This window comes from Diospyros lotus, chromosome 7 (assembly GCF_014633365.1).
Source record: "Diospyros lotus cultivar Yz01 chromosome 7, ASM1463336v1, whole genome shotgun sequence".
Lineage (NCBI taxonomy): Eukaryota > Viridiplantae > Streptophyta > Magnoliopsida > Ericales > Ebenaceae > Diospyros > Diospyros lotus.
The window spans coordinates 12,980,205-12,998,604 of NC_068344.1; the positions used below are offsets into that span (position 1 = coordinate 12,980,205).

General features: G+C 40.0%; 1 protein-coding gene across 1 annotated transcript in view; it reads left to right on the forward strand.

Annotated features, from left to right (window-relative positions):
- The window catches only part of LOC127805993 (UTP--glucose-1-phosphate uridylyltransferase 3, chloroplastic), a 79,911-nt gene that overhangs the window by 48,039 nt on the left and 13,472 nt on the right, over positions 1–18,400 (forward strand). Inside the window, exons 11-16 of the mRNA XM_052342909.1 lie at positions 1,185–1,262; positions 1,626–1,721; positions 2,059–2,133; positions 2,210–2,301; positions 2,385–2,547; positions 5,478–5,538. Coding sequence (XP_052198869.1) covers positions 1,185–1,262; positions 1,626–1,721; positions 2,059–2,133; positions 2,210–2,301; positions 2,385–2,547; positions 5,478–5,538 — 565 coding nt within the window. The remainder of the gene's footprint in view (positions 1–1,184; positions 1,263–1,625; positions 1,722–2,058; positions 2,134–2,209; positions 2,302–2,384; positions 2,548–5,477; positions 5,539–18,400) is intronic.

Below are 18,400 nucleotides of genomic sequence, written 5' to 3' on the forward strand. Positions count from 1 at the left end.
CAGAGAATTGGACCAACCTGAACTATAGAAAGTGGATCCAGCTTAGGTTCCACTTGGTTCAATTTTTGTTTATGAATTTCTGTTTTTGTTTTCAAGAAGATAAAACAATAAAAAGGTGTTTTTACATTTTCCGTTTCATTTTTTTTTCTTGCCCTTCCCTACCCTCTCTGCCACATCCACGGAAGCTGCTGATGGGACTTGTAAAAGCTCTGGGAGCCATGCTGGCTCGCCAAAACTCCAACAACAAAGTTATCCAAAATAATAATAATAATAAAATGAAATACATTATCAAACATGTTAAGTTTTCATTTTTCTAAATGAGAAGAAAAATGAGGACAAAAAAATAAAAAATAATAATATTAAAACTGTAAGCTTTGTAAAAAGCTGTCTTAATTTTTGGTTGGGCTGTTTTAATGTGCACCTCTTAGCTGGCAGTATGCTGTTGTATCAAACTTAGTTTCAATTCGTTGGCATGCCTACTTAGCCTACAATTCAACTAATTTGCTAGCATACTACGCCGGCTTGAAACATTCCTTGGTTAAAATTTGTTTAAGCCAAATACTTCCAATACTTTTAGTAGCATCTCATTGGTCTGTCCTTGACGTTTGGTGGCTGTTGATGTCCTTGAATTCAAGTTTATGTTCATCCACAAATCTGGAATTCTAATTATTTTCTATCTAAACTACTTGATCAGAACATAGTAGCTAACTTGTTGATTCAAAATCTTACTTATTCATCTTTTTTCCTACCATGATTGATTTGAAAATAAGCACCAGGAATGAAAACTATTGTGTTTCAAGCATGAGAATTTTGTTTTAAATCTTGTTTGAGGTAAATTGAGTATGTTCTAGAAGTTCCATTTAACAGAGTAATTAACAAACTTTTGGGTTGATTTTTTAAGAATCCTTCCCAAGGAACACTGGACCAGTCTCCTTTGATAGAGTCGGAACTTTCTGCTTGTTTATCTTAGCTTATCATAAGCTGGGCTTTTACTTCTTTGGCACTTCAGAAAGATCACATTCAATAAGAAAAACTCTGCTATCTACTGTAGATGCTTGTTTAGATTTTGAATTTCCAGGATTGTTCTCAATCTTCTACAGTGTCATTTTATTTCTTACATATTGAAAACATGAACTTCCTAATGATCCTGATGGTTTCTAATGGTATGTTTATTTTACATACAGACTCCAGATGGTGCAGTATTGGATATAATGCGCAATGCTTATGACCTTCTGTGCCACTGTGGTATAAAGATTCCGAAGGTACATGCTCTACATCTTCTGCAATTTTAGTGCTGAATTTTACCCATTGCTAGTTTTTTCTGTTCGCATGTTTACTATCATTCCCATGTTTGTTACAAGAGAATGATAATATAATATGATTAGGACATACCTTAATTTGTATATGATATTATCCTGACAGGCTGGCAATCATTAATCTATAATCTTAAGAAGTATTGATACAGAAAATATACTATAGTTATCAGTGACTTCTGAGTTATATTTTTAATTTTTCTTGCCTTAGATGTATAAATCTGTTTTTTTACTGATATTGCATTTTCATTTGCCATAAAACTAGAGTGTATATTTGAAGCTATACTCCATTTTTATTTTTGTATTCTGCAGATTGAAGATAATGACAAGTATGCTGATTCTGGACCCCCGTTTCTGATCTTCCTTCATCCTGCTTTGGGCCCACTTTGGGAAGTCACCAGGCAAAAAGTAATCTCTGAAACTTTAGGCAATGGTATTTCTATATTTACTTCCAAAACTTATTATTAAATTGTTGACTTTCTTTTAGTAAATCATTATCAGTTTACTGCCAAAAAGAGTTTGTCCCTCAGTTCATGTTCTTCCAAATTATCCAGATTTGTTATCTAAGAAATGGTTCATTACTTCATTTGCTTAATCGGTAGCTCGCTGTGACAAACAAAGGAGCTGTTTTTCATTCCACCATGTTGGTTGTGCTAGAATTTCATGCATTTGTTATTATTCCAACATAGCACCAAATAGTTAATGCATAGGTTTTAATTGTGCTATCTGTGTTTATATGCCCCAGTTTCATGGAGGTTCCATTTCTGAGCATTCTGAGTTACAGTTAGAGGTTGCTGAGTTCTTGTGGAGAGAAGTTCAGGTTTTAATATTCTCGTACACAGTAAATAAGGCAATGCAAATAATTTTCTCTTGCTGATCTCGTCCTGTAATTGCAGTTAGATGGAAGTTTGATAGTTTTGGCTGAAAATATCCTGGGCTCAATGAACCCTGCTGAAAATGGTGAACCCATACTACAGTATGGGTACAGGTATTCAACAATGCTGATTTGCTCATTTCTGTCTTGCGTTTATTTGGCAGCTAATTTGACGTTGGAATGGAGTCAATGCACAGGTGTGGAAGATGCAAGTTACAAAATGTCAAAGTACGCAATGAGGGAATTGATTGGAGTTCAGAAGAGAATATATACTGGAGGCATCAGGTGCATAGACTTGAGGCACTAAAGATTGTACTGCATGGAAATGCTGAATTTGAAGCCACTGATGTAGTCATACAGGTTAGATCAATTTGAGATCATTTATTTGCGCTTGAAAACTCAACTCTATTAATTAAACCTTTTCCAACAAGGTTCGCTGTATGGGTCCTCTTTCAGCGATATGCATTATGGGATTTATTTACTTTTCAGATTTTGTTAAACTGTATTTTAGTTTTAATATGGTTTGCTTCATTTTCTATGTATTGTCTGGTATACTCCGACACTCCTCAGCAATATTTTCTCTTCCCACTAGGTCAAAATGGATTGTTATGGCTCCTCACTATGTTTATCCTGCATTATGGCATGCTAGAACTAAACCTACTGCAATTTGTATATTATATTTTCCAATGTAGTAGTGGCAAGTGATTCTATCATACCTATAATGCAAATGGTTGTTAAAGTTTTTAATGAACTAGGAGCCGTAACAGCTTTGCTGATGGATGCCATCAATGAAGGTTCAAGTTGCCCATGGACCTCATTTATCATAGAAAAGGAAAAAAAGAAAGAACCTGTAGGACCAAGCATATTTTTTAAGATTCCAAAATTTGAGGGATTCAATTATTTTCTTTAATTTCAATTTTAAATTACAAATCCTAGTTGATTATTATAAAGTTCCTTAATTTTATAGATTAGATTAGTTATCTTTAATTAGTTGATTATCTTTCCTTAAATTAAGAGATTAGATTAGATGCTTAGTTACTTCCCTTTTTTATTAGAGATCCTAGTTAATTAAGGAATACAAATCCTAATTGACTAAGGGAACTCTATAAATATGTAATTGCCTTTGGCCTATTTTTTCAAGCAATCAAATACAATTCAAAACTTGGTTGATTTGGTCTGTTGATCCCCTCAAAGAGATCAAAATTCTCTCTTTTCAATTTTCCCCCAATATTCCCGATAAAACCTTAGGGTTTTATCATTTGCTATCAAAGGCAGTTCTCCTAGGATTTGCTTTTTTTACCATCCCCATCTTTTCTTTGCAAGACATTCATTGTATGCCCTTAACCCAAAACCGAAAGCAAAACTAAGGAATCACAAATCTTCAACCTTGCACCAATGGATTTGGAAAACTTCATAAGGTCTCAACTTGAAGTGTTTGAGGTGAAATTTGAGAGCAAACTGCAAGCATCTCTCTACGAATTCAAAAGAGTTTGCTCGAGAGTATTAGCAAAAGTCTGTATGTTGGAAATTCTGCTTCTTCAACCAAGCGATATGAGGAACTTGAAGTTGCAGGAAGATAACAGTTTGAGGAAGGGCTTCTTGTTCGTTTTGGGCCATCTAAATACAAGAATGTTGATGGGGAGCTTGCTAAAACTTGTCATACTTCTACTGTCCTAGAGTACCAAAGTCAATTTGAGCAATATCAAACTGAGCTAAAGATTGGATTGAACGCTAGTTGCTGGACACATTTATTGCAGGTCTTCATATGGATATTTGCTGTGAAGTTAAGACTCACCAATCACGTATTATGATTGGTGCAATTTTTTTTTGCAAGGTTGCAAGAGGAGAAAATCAATATAGAAAATTGTTGAGCTAAGAAGAGTACTAGTGAACAAGTTGTTACTGAGTCAAACTGCTCTGATTATTCCTAGCCAAAATCCTCTTACCAGACTACTGACCCAAGAAAAACTCAAAGAGTGTTAGCAAAGGGCTTATGCTGGCATTGTGATGAAAAATGGAGTAAGGAGCATCATTGCAAGCAAAGCAAACTTCTGATGATTGATCCAATGAAAGATGAACTGAAGGATGATACTGTTGGTGCAGATCAAGAAGGTATTGATAATGATCATATTAATGAAACCCTCACATACACTGTTTATGCTTAGCTAGTTATTCTAATCCTCAAGCTATGCAAATTGAGGGGTTTTTGAAGTGTCGATTTGTTGATGTTTTGATTGATATTGGAAAGCACTAATAATTTTAAGGATTGTAAGGTTGCTAAGTGGTTGGCTTATCCTATTGAACAATGTGACAAATTTGAGGTAAAGATTTCTAATGGACAAGTTTAGCCTGTGATGGCAAGTGTTCCAAAGTGAAGCTCATGATGCAGGGTCAGGAGTTATTTGTGGATTTTTCACTATTGCCAATGGAGGAATATGAAGTGGCACTTGGGATTGATTGGTTACGGATTCTAGGAGATATTTTCTGGAATTGTTGTAAATTAATCATGAAAATTTTTCTCAATGCAAAGCAGGTGATTCTCTAGGGAAAGTGTGGGAATAACATCACAACTATTACAATCCATAGAATGGAAAGAGTTCTTTGGAGGTTTTCAGTGCACTTACGGAGTGTAGAGATCCTTGCTGAAGTACAAGGCCAATTTACCAATGAAAGATGTCATGCGGGAGACTTTCAAGTCATTGGAAGAGAGGTTTCCAGGGTTCAATGCTTACTCAACCCTGAGGACAAGGCTGATTTGAAGAGGCAGAGAATGTTAAGATTCTGACATTTTAGGGATACAATTATTTTCTTTGATTTCAATTTTAGATTACAAATCCTAGTTGATTATGATAAAGTTCCTTAATTTTTGATGTTAGATTAGGTACTTTAATTAGTTGATTATCTTTGATTATGTTTCCTTAATTAAGAGATTAGATTAGATTAGATTAGGTACTTAATTGCTTCCTTTTTTACCAGAGATCCTAATTAATTAAGGAATACAAGTCCAGATTGACTAAGGGAACTCTATAAATATGTAATTGCCTTTTGCTTATTGTTTCAAACAATCAAATACAATTCAAAGCTTTGGCTGATTTGGAGGTTAATCCCCTTGAAGAGATCAAAATCCTTTTATCTTTTCCCTTTTCTCTTTTCAATTTCCCCCCACTGTTCCCTATAAAATCCAAGGGTTTTATCAATATTCTAGTTGCGAAATCAAATTACCAACTGTAATTTGTTTCAATTTATAATGGTGCTAAAAGTTTTTTCTTTGTTGTTCTTCCCTAATGCAGGGTAATCACATATTTGAAGTTCCAAATGGCTACAAAATGAAGATCACATCAGGAAAAACAGGTTTTTAGTTTTTGAGCTAATATGTGCTATATAGCATTAATGCTTTTCTTTTTGCTGCCTCTAGTCATCAATTGACAAAATAATAAGATATATTTCCGTGTGGCTAATCTCTATCACAATTGGTCATGTTAATAGTTTGTTGATTAACTTGATTTTTTTCCATTTATTCCCCCTTTTCTTCTCTTTTAGTTTGTTTTATGAATAGATAGGGGATCATGACTTTTTGTTGACAAATTAACCCAAAGTAAAGAATTTCTTGGAAAATTTTCTTCTACTTTCATTAACAAGAGATCTATACATTATATAGAAGAAGACCTATTCTAACTATGGACAAGATTCTAATTACAAGGTGTTGTTGCCTAACTACGACAATATATTTTTAGTACAGGAAACCGTCTCTGGGCAGTAATCTTTAGTATGGGAGACCCTCTTGTGGAGGAAATGACCCTTTGATGACGAGTGACCTAGAAAAGAGAAAATTGGTTAAGGGCGCCAGTGAGGTCACTTGCAAACCCTCCGATACTTAAGTTAGTCATTTGCCAGAAGAAGAATTTTGGTTTAAGAGGTGAAGTTAGCATACCTAAATGAGGAGGACGACCCTCCTATTTATAGTGAGAGGGAAGGTTGACAGGTGGCGTGTGACTTGTTGATTTTAGCGGGCATCTTGAATGCATCTTTGACTAGGTCTCATGGGATTCGTAGCCCTCGGGAGTGTCTCTCGCTTGGCTTGGTGCCCCCACCTAGGGGTTTCTCAACCTTAGCATGGCGAAAGGGGGTCTCTCGGCCCTAACCTCGGGTATCTAGAGCGGTGGCATGGCTTGCATGGGTGGTAGAAGCATGATTGGCATGGGAGCATGGTTGGGGGTGCGGGGCCCCTGGGGCCCCATGCGAGGGGTGGGGCTCTTGACCCCCGCAGTTGCGTGTGCGGGAGGGTCACTCAACTTGTGTGCAAGGCCCTTGTGTTGCCAAGTGACCCTCACTCAGCTAGGATTGCTTCCTCAATCGTTTAGCCCATCCCCCTAGTTTGATCCCACCTTGTTATGGGCCTACCCAATGTTTTTCCAGCCCGTTTCCCCATGCTTGGGCTTTTTTCCTTTGTTGGTCCTTTGGTTTCTTATTGTCATAGACGATGATCCTTGAATCTTTGTTCATGCATTTTCTCACTTTAGATGTTGAGTTTGCCTTAGATCATTCTTGCTCTTTCGCATTTCGGCTTTCTGTGTTGTTCTCACACTTTATGCACTTTTGATTCTAGGCGTGTGTTCGTTTCTCTATGTAACACATTAGCAACTCACAAGCTATATAGAATTTTGTAGGTTAGCTTTTGAATCGTAAATCGCTCAAAACTTTTACCACTTACACTTCTCTTTTCGCTAGAAGAGGGTGGACACGCTTGCTCCCTAATCCTTTGTGAATGTGGGATAGGTATTTTGCTCACTCCCCCAATTCTTTGTGAATGGTGGACGGGGATTATGCTCGCTCCCCAATTCATTGTTGATGATAGATCCTAGATCATTCTCGTGCTTTTTGTATTTTTGGTTCGAGTCTGATCTCATGCATTTTGCGCTTTCGACTTTAGGTTTTTCTTACGTATCTATCGCTTTTGATTATGGGTTATCCTAGATCATTTTTGTGCTTTTGTGCTTTCGGCTTTTAGTTTGGTCTCATGCATCTTACATTTTTGATATTAGGTTTTCCCTTTATCATTCTGGCAATTCTTGCGTTTTTTGATCGTTCTCGCGCTTTATGAGCTTTGGTTTTTGGACCATTCACATTTTAGCATTTCAGTTTTTAGACCGTTCTCACGCTTTGGTTTTTAGAATAATAAGCCCCTAAACCGTTCTTGCACATTTCACGCTTTGATACTAGGCGTTAGGTAAGGAGCTCTAGATTGTTCGTGTATTCCATGCTTTGGTACTAGGCTTCATTTGTTTATTGGGGTTTCAGCCCTTTTTAGTGTATTCATTGTCCTGGAAAACAAAATACAAAAAAATGGAACTACAACAAAATGAAAATTGTTTTATTCGTGCATCGTTGAATGACATATATAAATGTTAAAGACATTTAATCCTGTTTATGATATTTTCTTGAAGTGGGCATATGGATTCAGAATTCTTTTGTGCTTTGGGCCTTCAAGCAATAAAACATGCTTCTTGGAGAAGCTTCTGTTCTTTCGTTGCTCTTCTCGTTTTGAGTTATACCCCTGTCCTCTGTGGTAGTCAGTCTGTTCTTCCCCCCTAGGTTGTCATGTCTACAAATTCTGCTATTTCCTCGTCCCTAATCAACGTCTCTATTTGATTCTTTAAGTCTTGGCATTTGTCGGTGGAGTGGCTATGAGAACCGTGGAATTGGCAGAAGGCATCCCTTTTCCTCTCCATAGGCTCGTCAATCTTCTTGGGAAATAAAGAGCCGAGAGTCCATCTTGTCTGATTTGTGCATATTGACAAGTGTGGTTGATTGCATTTCCTTAAGATTTCATTTGGAAAGACTATGACTCATGATATTGTGAATTGTGAACATTGACACTTATAATAGGCAGCGACGACAATGAAGACCAGCGACGAGCAAACCAACGGCAATGATGACGGCAACCAAGGCTTCCAAGTGGCGAACTCTCAAAGAAAGGAGATCCTAGCGCGCGCCAGGTGGCTTTCGCTGGTGAGGCCATACGAAAAAAGGCCTCCTCTTGGCTGAAGTGTTGGGGAAACCACCAAGCAACCCCTCACCACTGTTCATTTCAAAGAACGGGTAGTCGAGAAGGAAGATGGACATAAGGGCAAAGAAAGAACGAGAAGTGTCAAGGAAAATAATGCACTAGTCTCTCGGTTGGAAAGTTCTAGCATGTCTAGTGACCATTTAGTGCAGATAGGTGCTGGGGGGCATCAAGAAAATGGTGAGGCTTAGGAGGATATAACGACTCAAGGGCTGGAAAAAAATACCAGATCTGATGAGGAAGGTGAACTGTTGGACGAGGAGCTCAACTTTCGCGACAGTCCAGCATTGAAGAATGGTATTCCCAGAAGAATCGATCTGGAAGAGCTGTCTTCATCCATGATGGTTGGTTGGGACTCCAGCTCCTTGTCGCCAAGAGCTTCGTCACTAGCAGGAACGTCGCCTCGAACAGTAGGCGAGGTCAGCATGCAAATCTCACATGGTGGGGTGGATCAGTCCGGTGGAGAGAATATTAAAGGCAGTGACAGTGGGGATGAGACCATGGAGAACGGGAACCGGAAGGAAGCTTGGACTCCCTTTCTTCGTTCAAGGATGTGGAACGCCAGTGATGGTCCAACTAGGAGCTTGGAAAGGCATTAGGTGGCGGTGTCGACGGTGGCAGAAGCATCTCTGATGGATGCCGAACTTGGCGAGGCAGAACCTGATGACTGGGGCAACCAAGAAAATACATACCGTTTCCAGCATAGGTCCATGCTTCAAAGTGCTGAGCAATCGCTTCATGCTCGGTGGATTTCCAGGGATCTTCACGTGATGGAAGGGAGAAGGAGACCGTTGGAGGTTGAAGCAGGTGGGCCGATTTCTAAAGGTGATAGGCTTCACTTGCGAGTGGGCTCTAGTCTTGATTTAGGTAAGTGGGCTCCAGAATATGGCCAGCATAAATTAAAGGGTAAAGCCCAGCACACTAATGGGACAAAGCAGCAAGCCTATGGGTCTTTTATTAGTAAACAACAACCATCTTTTCCCAAGCCCACTTGTTTGGCTGCTTCCATACAACCCAATAAATCATGGGCGGATATAACTAAAGATCGGGTTCACCGTGCTCCCACGCGCCTTGATTATTTCCCACCTTCAGGTACGCTTTCGGATATTCCCCTTATTCAGTTACCTAGTGACGTAATTGAAGAATGCACAGAATTTTGGAGAATACTCTTGTAGGATATTTCATAGAAAAGCGACTTCCTTTTCCGGTTGTTCAAAATATTGCAAAAAAAAATGTGGCAACGCCATGGTCTCATTGAGGTACTCTCTGATAATATGCTTAAAATATGTAGGTCTCATTGTGGTACTCTCTAATAATATTCTCTTTGATTCTTTAGACAATATGCTTAAAATCTTTGATGCAGGTCCTTGTCATTTTGCGGGCCGTCCTGTCATTTTAAAATGCTGGGACCCGGGCATGAATATCTCTAGAGAGTTCCACACATCGGTTCCAATATGGATTAAAATCCATAATCCCCCTCTTGAAGGATGGTCCCTTAAAGGTATTTCTGTTATTGCTAGTTCAATAGGTCGACCCTTGTACGCTGATCCTATGACTGAGGAAAGGACTAGATTTGGGTTTGCCAGAGTGTGTGTTGAGGTAAGTGTCAATTCCAGCTTCCCCAAATTTATTGATGTTCAACAAGGAATAGATGATCTCACAGGTGAACCTAGGATATCCTGGCTACCTATTGAATATCAATGGATGCCATCCATGTGTCCCCACTGTAAGTTTTTTGGTCACCCTAACTCTCGATGTCCGACTCAGCCTCAGCCAAAAGGGAGTGAAGCTAGAGTCGTGTATTCAAAGAAGAATGATCAGAATCCCAAGAACACTGAAGATAATCAGAATGAATGTGATCGTGAAGATTTTATTATGGTTCGCGGAAAGAAAGGAAAAACTAATGAGAGAAAGGATAAGGCAATTGCTAGGGAGGAGGAGGTAGGGCCATCTTCTAGACCCTCAGAACCTGACTATTCTCTGTGAATATGGTGGATTGCCTTTCGTATCATACCGTTACGGTTCCTTGTGACCCTAAGGATATCGACGATCAAATAATAAAAAACAATAAATATGGTGTCTTAGGTGAAAATGAAATGGAAAAGGATAAGGACGCCCCTTCCCCCACAGAGTCTCAGGGAGAGGTTGCCGAGAGGGATGACCCGAGGGACTCTAGTGCTAGAAAGGCTCAGGGTGATGACGACTCAGAGTCTTATAGGGTGACAAGTACAAGCTCGGCAGGGAGTAGGCCGAAAACAAGAGCTCAAGCAAAAAGGGAGAGGTGTGGGGTTGTCTGTGGCTAACGACCCTTAGATCCTCCTTGGTGATTTTAATGTTTGTCGTAATAGTTCTGAGACGAGAGGTGGGAACACCTCTATGTCTTTGGGTATGCGCATATTTAATGGGTTTCTTTCCTTGGTTTCTCTTCAGGATCTAGCCTTTAGGGGTCCAAAGCTGACATGGAACAACAAGAGGTCTGCTGCAAAGTGCATTTTCCGAAAGCTGGACAGAGCCCTTGTGAATGATGGGTGGCTTGCTAGTTACCCTGAGAGTGAGGCTCTTTTCCTTCAACCAGGAATCTCTGATCATAGCCCTGCCGTGGTTTTCTTATCTAGTACTTCTCGGACTAATGGTAGCCCTTTTAGGTTCCTGAACCACCTTGTCGACCATCCTCTTTTTCTTGAGAAGGTGGCTAACAGTTGGAGCAGGTGGGTTCCTGGGGTCCCTATGTTTTGAGTGGTCCAGAAACTCAGGGTGGTTAAAGGAGCTATGAAGACTCTTAATAAGTCAAGTGGCCATGTCTCTGATCTTGTTTTGTCTCTCCGAGATAGTCTGTATAGAATTCAGCGAGAGATGCAGGATAACCCTCATGTTCCTAATCTTTGCTAGCGAGAGCTAGATCTTAATAGGGATTATTCGGCGGCTCTGGTGCAGGAATCTGATTATTTTCGCCTCAGAGCTAGGATAAGATGGTTTGCGGAGGGAGACCGGTGTTCCCGCTTTTTCTTCTAGTCCATGTTAGCTCGGCGGAATAATCACCATATCTATAGCCTCAATAAAGAAGATGGATTTGTTGTGGATACTAAAGAGGAAGTGGCAAGTTTTATGGTTTCCTACTTCCAAAACCTCTTTGGTCATAGTGCCTGTTTAGCCCCTGTGTCCCCTGAAGAGATTGCCCCCTTTATTGACAAACGCTTGTCGCAGGGTCAGTGGGGGGGCCTTATTGCTGAGGTCTCAGCAAAGGAAATTCAGGGAGCCTTGTTCAGTATGGGGGATGATAAAGCTCCTGGGTCGGACAGATTTATTGTTAAATTCTTCAAGAGGGCTTGAGGGATTGTGGGGCCTGATGTGGTAGAGGTTGTCAAGAGCTTCTTCTCCTCTGGTCGTTTTTTAGGTCAGATGAATGCGACTATCATTAGTCTGGTTCCTAAGGTCCCTCATCCCGAGACACCGTCTCAATTTAGGCCTATTTCTTGTTGTAACGTCTTGTATAAAGTCATCACCAAGATTTTGGCCAATAGAATCAAACCCATGCTTTCTGGTCTTGTGAATGAGGCTCTGGCAGCATTCGTGCTTGGGCGCTCGATTGGGGATAACGTCTTGCTCGCCCAGGAGCTCGTGTTCCAATATCACCTTCACAAGGGGCCTCCTCGATGTGCGATGAAAGTGGACCTAGAGAAAGCTTATGACACTGTGGAGTGGGACTCTCTCTTAAATGTCCTTCATCTTATGAATTTCTCCCGCAGTTTTGTAGCTAGATCCGTGAGTGTGTCACTACTCCTCGTCACTCCATTAAAATCAATGGGCAGTTAAATGGTTTCTTCCCTAGTGGTCGGGGCTTTAGGCAAGGGGACCCTCTATCTCCTTATCTCTTCGTCCTTGTAATGCAGATCTTGCATGGCATTGTTAGCCATTAGACGAGGTCTCCAGATTTTCAATTTCACTGGAAATGTGAGCAGACTCGACTGGTGATACTCATGTTTGCAGACGATCTCCTTTTATTCTCTCATGGTGATCCTGTTTCAGTGGGTATCTTGAAATCTTGCTTGGAGAAATTCTCTGGTTTATCTGGCCTCAAGGCTAATGCTTTAAAAAGTGATTGCTTCGTATCTTGTAGAGATGAGTCATTGAGGGAGAATATTTTGACTGTTGCGGGTTTCCAAAGAGGCGTGTTGCCTATGCGGTACTTGGGGATGCCTCTTCTTTCCACCAAGTTATCATATGGGGATTGCCGGCCTATCATTGATAAGGTTAAGAATAAGATTTGCTCTTGGTGGAGTAGGTTGCTCTCCTTTGGGGGCCACCTTCAGTTAGCTCAGTCTGTTCTTTCCACTATCTATGTTTATTGGGCCTCTGTGTTTATCTTGCCAAAATGGGTGATCCATGAGATCGGGCAATTAATTCGTAATTTCTTATGGAGTGGTGATGGAGCTGACCCCCATAGAGCTAAAGTGGCTTGGCGGGAGATCTGTTGCCCCAAGGTGCAAGGGGGCCTGGGTCTCAAGCCTCTCAATGCCTGGAATCAAGCCCTTGTTGCCAAGCTAATCTGGCGTTTGCTCTTAGGCAATGGGGAGTCTTTTTGGGTGAAGTGGGTGCATACCTATCGAGTTAAGGGGGCGTGTTTCTAGCTCCTTAAAGTGTCGTACGCTTATCCGTGGTACTGGAGGAAGCTGCTTTCCCTCAGGAGAGTTGTGTGTCCTAGAGTGGGGTGGAAAATTGGGGATGGTCGTAGCGTGTTCCTTTGGCATGATCAATGGCATCCTTTGTGTGTGCTTATTGATCGTTTCTCTCGCCAATTGCCTTGGCAATTAGGCATCCATACCTTGGCCAAGGTCTCTGATTTCATTGAGAATGGTTCTTGGAATTGGCTTGACCTTTTCCCCTGTCTAGCTTACGACCTTATTAAGAACCACCTTCCTAGCCTTCCCCGCTTTTAGAGCAGGGACGAGAATTTTTGTCTCCCGGCTGCGAATGGTGTTTTTTCGGTTAGGGCTACGCTTAAGGACTTTCAGGAGCAGCGTCCCCGAGTTCCTTGGCATAGGCTCGTGTGGTCGCCGAAGTGTATTCCAGCTCATTCTTTCATTCTGTGGTTAGTGATTCGGGAGCGTCTTTCTACACTTGATTGTATTAACCTTTATTTGTCTTTTCCGAATAGATGTTTCCTCTGCAGGATGAATACGGAAACACACAGTCACCTTTTTTTCGAGTGTCCTTATTCTAGAGAGGTGCTGACATGCTTTCGCAAATCAAAGAAATTCAATTGGTCTTGGCGTCGGTGGGATACAAGTGTGCTTTGGGCTGCTGCTAGATGGAGTGGCAAGGGTCCGTGGCAAGTGGCGAATAGATTGGTGCTTCGTGCTTTGGTGTATTTCATCTAGAGGGAGCGTAATAACAGGTGCTTTCGTGATCAGGAGAGATTTGCCTCTCAGTTGGCTCATCAGATTCATTGCGCTGTGAGGGCCCGCTTGACGACTCTTCGATTCAGACTATCTATTCAGAGTTATGCTCTTCATCATGTTTGGCCACTTCCGAGGGACTAGGTTTTCCCTCCCCATTGAGTTGTTGCTTGCTTGCTGTTGGGAGTTGGCTTCTGTGATCCTAGAGTCTCTTGTTTAGCACCAATCCCTCCGATGCCTTGTGTTTGATGCAGCCTCTCCAGTTGGGGCTCGTTTCATTTTCAGTTTTCTTGCTCGCGATCAGTGCAACAGGCTTGTTCTTCTGAGATGGATTGTTGCTTTCGATCACACCCAGGTTTTTGTTTATTTTTTGTACATAATGTCTTTTATTTTGCTTCTTTCTACGTTTTTCTTATCTTAGTTTATTTTTTCTTCTTTTGGCCTAGAGGATGATCGTTGTTGTGTTCTTGCCCCTGGTTTTTTGGTTGATCCGGGGTATGCCTTGGCCATGGTTTGTAGTCGATTCGAAATTGGTTTTTTTTTTGTTCTATGAATCTCACTTATAGAAAAAAAAAAAAAACTTCTTAGGGAATTTAGTAAGACCCAACCCTTCAATAGTTGTCAAAATGGGTATAATCTTTGAACTGTAGCCAGAGGGTGGTCCAGTCATGTCTTTTGGCCTTTTTTTCCCTTTGGCTTATCTCTTTATCAGAGTCTCTTCCTTTTCTCTTCTTGTCCCTATCCGCATTTCCTCCGACTGTTCACATTACTTCAGCTTGTAATATATGCTTGTTGGCTTGAGCAAACAAATCTGCCAACATTGTTGGCTGATCCAAGGCTAGGGATTCTTGCAGTTGCCATGCTAGTTTGTAGATCCTGTATTTCTAATGTTGTGTTTCTAAAATGATTAACATATTGTTTGAGAGTTTCTTTGCCACCTTGTTAGATACTGAGCAAATACGTGCAATCCTTCTTTCCGTGGCTGTTAACAATGAATGCCTTTATGAATTTTGCCCTTAATTGATCGAAAGAGGAGATGGATCCCTTAGCAAGACCATTGTAGGAAGCGCCAACATGATTTGTCAAGGTTAAAGGAAAAGCCCGACACATGATCGCATCCTCCCATCCATAGGAAGTAATAGGAATAGGAAACTAACTAATTACTACTAGTTACAATTATGCATATTCTATTTCTTATTAGACTAAGTTATATTTAGTAACAAAGAACAAATGAGACAACTAATGATTCGGTAATATTGACAGCCGAATCATTCTTGATTTTCCAGACTCCCCTTTAAGCTGGTCTAAAGATATCTTCCATGGCCACCTTGCTTATCAGTTTGTCAAATTGTCTTCTATGTAGTGCCTTTGTAAGTATATCTGCAATTTGATCACTAGTTGGAATGTAGAGCATACAAATTAACTTCTTGTCAAGTTTTTCTTTGATAACTGTTAGTCAACTTCCACATGTTTGGTTTTGTCATGGAGAGCTGAGTTGTGAGCAATGGATTGCAGCTTTGTTGTCACAATATATTTTCATAGGAGTGTAGTCAGATACTTTTAATTCTTCCAACATCCTTTTGATCATCATGCACTCACATATTTCATGAGCACTTTTTCACTACTTCTTGCTACCACGGTCTACTTTTTACTTCCCCGAGGAACAAGATTTCCTTTGACAAAAGCATAATAACCTAAGGTTGATCTTTTGCCAATAATATTGTTAGCCCAATCAGCATCCATATAGACTTCAATCTGTAGATGCCCATGTTTTTTGGACAATAGCCCTCTTATAGGAGTCCTTTTTAGATACCTCAAGATCTTGTACACAACTTCAAAATGTTCGGGACTTGGTGAATGCATAAATTAACTGATCATGCAGCAAAGGCAATATCGGGTCATGTATGAGATAAATAGATCAGCCTTCCAAGTTCCAACTAGGCACTGATATTGTTCCATGTTGACCACTTTTTCAGCTTGGGCTGGTTGAAACTTTAGGTTGGCTTCTATTGGAGTTTCCATTGATTTGCAACCTAGTAAACCTGTCTCACCAAGTAAATGAAGAATATATTTGCATTGGCAAATAGAAATACCTTCTATTGATCTAGCAAACTTCATTCTGAGAAAGTATTTTAACTTGCTCAAGTCCTTGATTTCAAAGTTACCAGCAAGATCTTTTTTCAATTTTGTTGTTCAACTACATCATTACCAATTAGAATTATGTCATTCACTTAAACAATCAAGATAGTAATTTTACCTTCTCTTGAATGCTTACAGAACAAGGTATGGTCTGCTTGACATTGGCAATAACTATGACCTTTTATAGCCTTTCCAAAGCATTCAAACCATGCTTTGGGTGATTGTTTGAGGCCATATAAGGATTTCCTTAACCTGCATACTTTCTTCTTGCCAAATTTCTCTTCAAATCCAGGAGATAAACTCATAAAATCTCTTCCTATAAGTCTTTAGTCATGAAGGCATTTTTTACATCCAATTGATGTAGAGACCAATTGAAATTCACAGCCAGTGACAACAAGACTCTGATTGAATTTAACTTCGCCACAGGGGCAAAAGTCTCCTATCAATTCCACGAGTCTGTGTAAACCTCTTGGCCACTAGTCTCGCCTTGTATCTTTCTATACTTTCATTTGCATTGCATTTTATATTAAAAACCCATTTGCATCCCATTGTTTTCTTGCCCCTTGGTTAGTCATGCATCTCCCAATTACCATTTTTCCTTAGAGCTTTCATCTCTTCCAAAATTGCAGATTTCCAATTCTGATCATCTACAGCTTCCTATATGTTTTTTGGAACAAATAGGTGGGAGATCTTGGTAGTATGGGCTCTATGGTTGTTAGAGAGTGTCACACAGGCTACTAAGAGTTGTTTTTAAAAATTTTGCTAATTAAGACCTTTAAATTGTAAGCTCATTTCGACTGTAGCCCTAGGCGCTAGGTAGACCAGTAGGTCGGTTAGAATCAAGTTGTTACACGATTAAGGGAGAGGGCCCCATCTGTCAGGGGAATATTTCCTCCAACGTCCCTATAAAGGACCATACCGTGTGATGAAGAATAATCAATCAAGAAGATTCTCTTTTCCAGCTGCTCTCTCCTTCTTTCCCTCTGTCTATCTCTCTCTCTCTCTCTAATTCCTAGTTGTTTTCTTCTTCCGACGACTCCCCATCAAGTGGAGTTCTGAAATCTCTTCCACAATTCCCTCGGAATTGTGGTAAAAGCTGCTATAGTTGCAACAGGGTTGTGATAGAGAGGTTTTCATATGACAAGTATTTTGAAATGGGATGATTAGTATAAGAATGAACACCTTTTCTAAGAGCTATCGGGATATCAAGATCTGAAGGCTCATTAGGAATGGAATTAGGATTTGAAAAAATAAGGGTTGGAATCAAGGAATTACTTGGAAGATTCTCTAGCCCATCAATCTAAGAGTCAGATTGGCCTTGTGCTAGTGTAATAGGCAGACCCCTTTCTTTTGTATGATTTTTCCTTCTAGTATAAACCTGAAGTTCAAAATCCAAGTTTTGTTGTAGTATTCCTTCCCCTGAATTTTAATCAATGATACTTGGCAAAATTAGATGATTAGGATTATTTTGGTTTTCTAAAACCGGATTTGTTGCAAGCTATTCCAAAATTATATTGGTAGAGATACATCACTCCAAAAATTATCTTCCTCTCTCTCATTCTCCCCTTGAAGAGAATTTTTAAAAAATTGTTCATTTTCTCTCTCTCTCATTTTTGAATTGTATCGTTTGTACCCTTTTTTATTTGGTGCATACCCTCTAAAAACACATTTTTCTGCCTTAGGGTCTAGTTTGGACCTGAATTTAGCAGGTATGTATAAAAAAACTATGCAGCCAAATACCTTAAGAGGAAGACCTTCGTGTATTCTAGATTCTGGGAAGAAGATTTTCATACAATCCAATGGGGTTGTATATTTTAAGATCCTGTCACAACCCTAGGGTTATAATCGTAATTGATTGGCATTTACCTTGTGTGAGCTGATGGGGGCTAACTAAAAGGGGTTAGGCAGTTAGGTGGGTAACAGGCATAACTAACTGAAACTGTATAACAGCCAGCTGTTTGGCTGCTATGTTAGTTAGGTGGTTGAATTAGTTGATAAATGGTGCTAGAGGCTCTATAAAGAGACCTATGGCAGTAAGGAAGGATCAGGGAGAATAATACAGAGTTCTTCCTTATCATTTCTGTTTCTCTCTCTCTCTCGTCTCTCTTCCTCTCTCGTTCTCTCTCTCATTCTATCTTTCTTCCTTTCCTTATTCTACCTGTTCCTTCCTAAACTCCTATCTTCTTTCTTGGAATTCAACTGAACTCCCACTATTACCCATCCCACAATTTGAGCGCTTGACAAGTGGTATTAGAGCCAAGCAATCCTTGGCTGTGAATCTTTCAATTTGGGCAGAAATTCTAAGCAGTGAATTGAGGGTTTGATTCGACACAAAACAAGTAGTGTCGAAAGTGACCAAGCCGTAGGAAGATCAATGGAGCCAATAGATTTGCAGAAGAGAAAGACCAGATTCGGAAGATGAAGGATGCTATCATTTGGTTCGGAAGTTTTGATATTTTGGAAGAGGGGGTTGTTGCATTTGGTTTGGGAGATTTGACATTGGAGAAGGAAGCCTTGACATGGCAATCCATGGAGTCTACATTTTATTTTTAAAGGAAAAACAAAAGCAACAGAACGTAAGAGAAGACGGGGACAAAGCTTAGAAGGAGAAAAA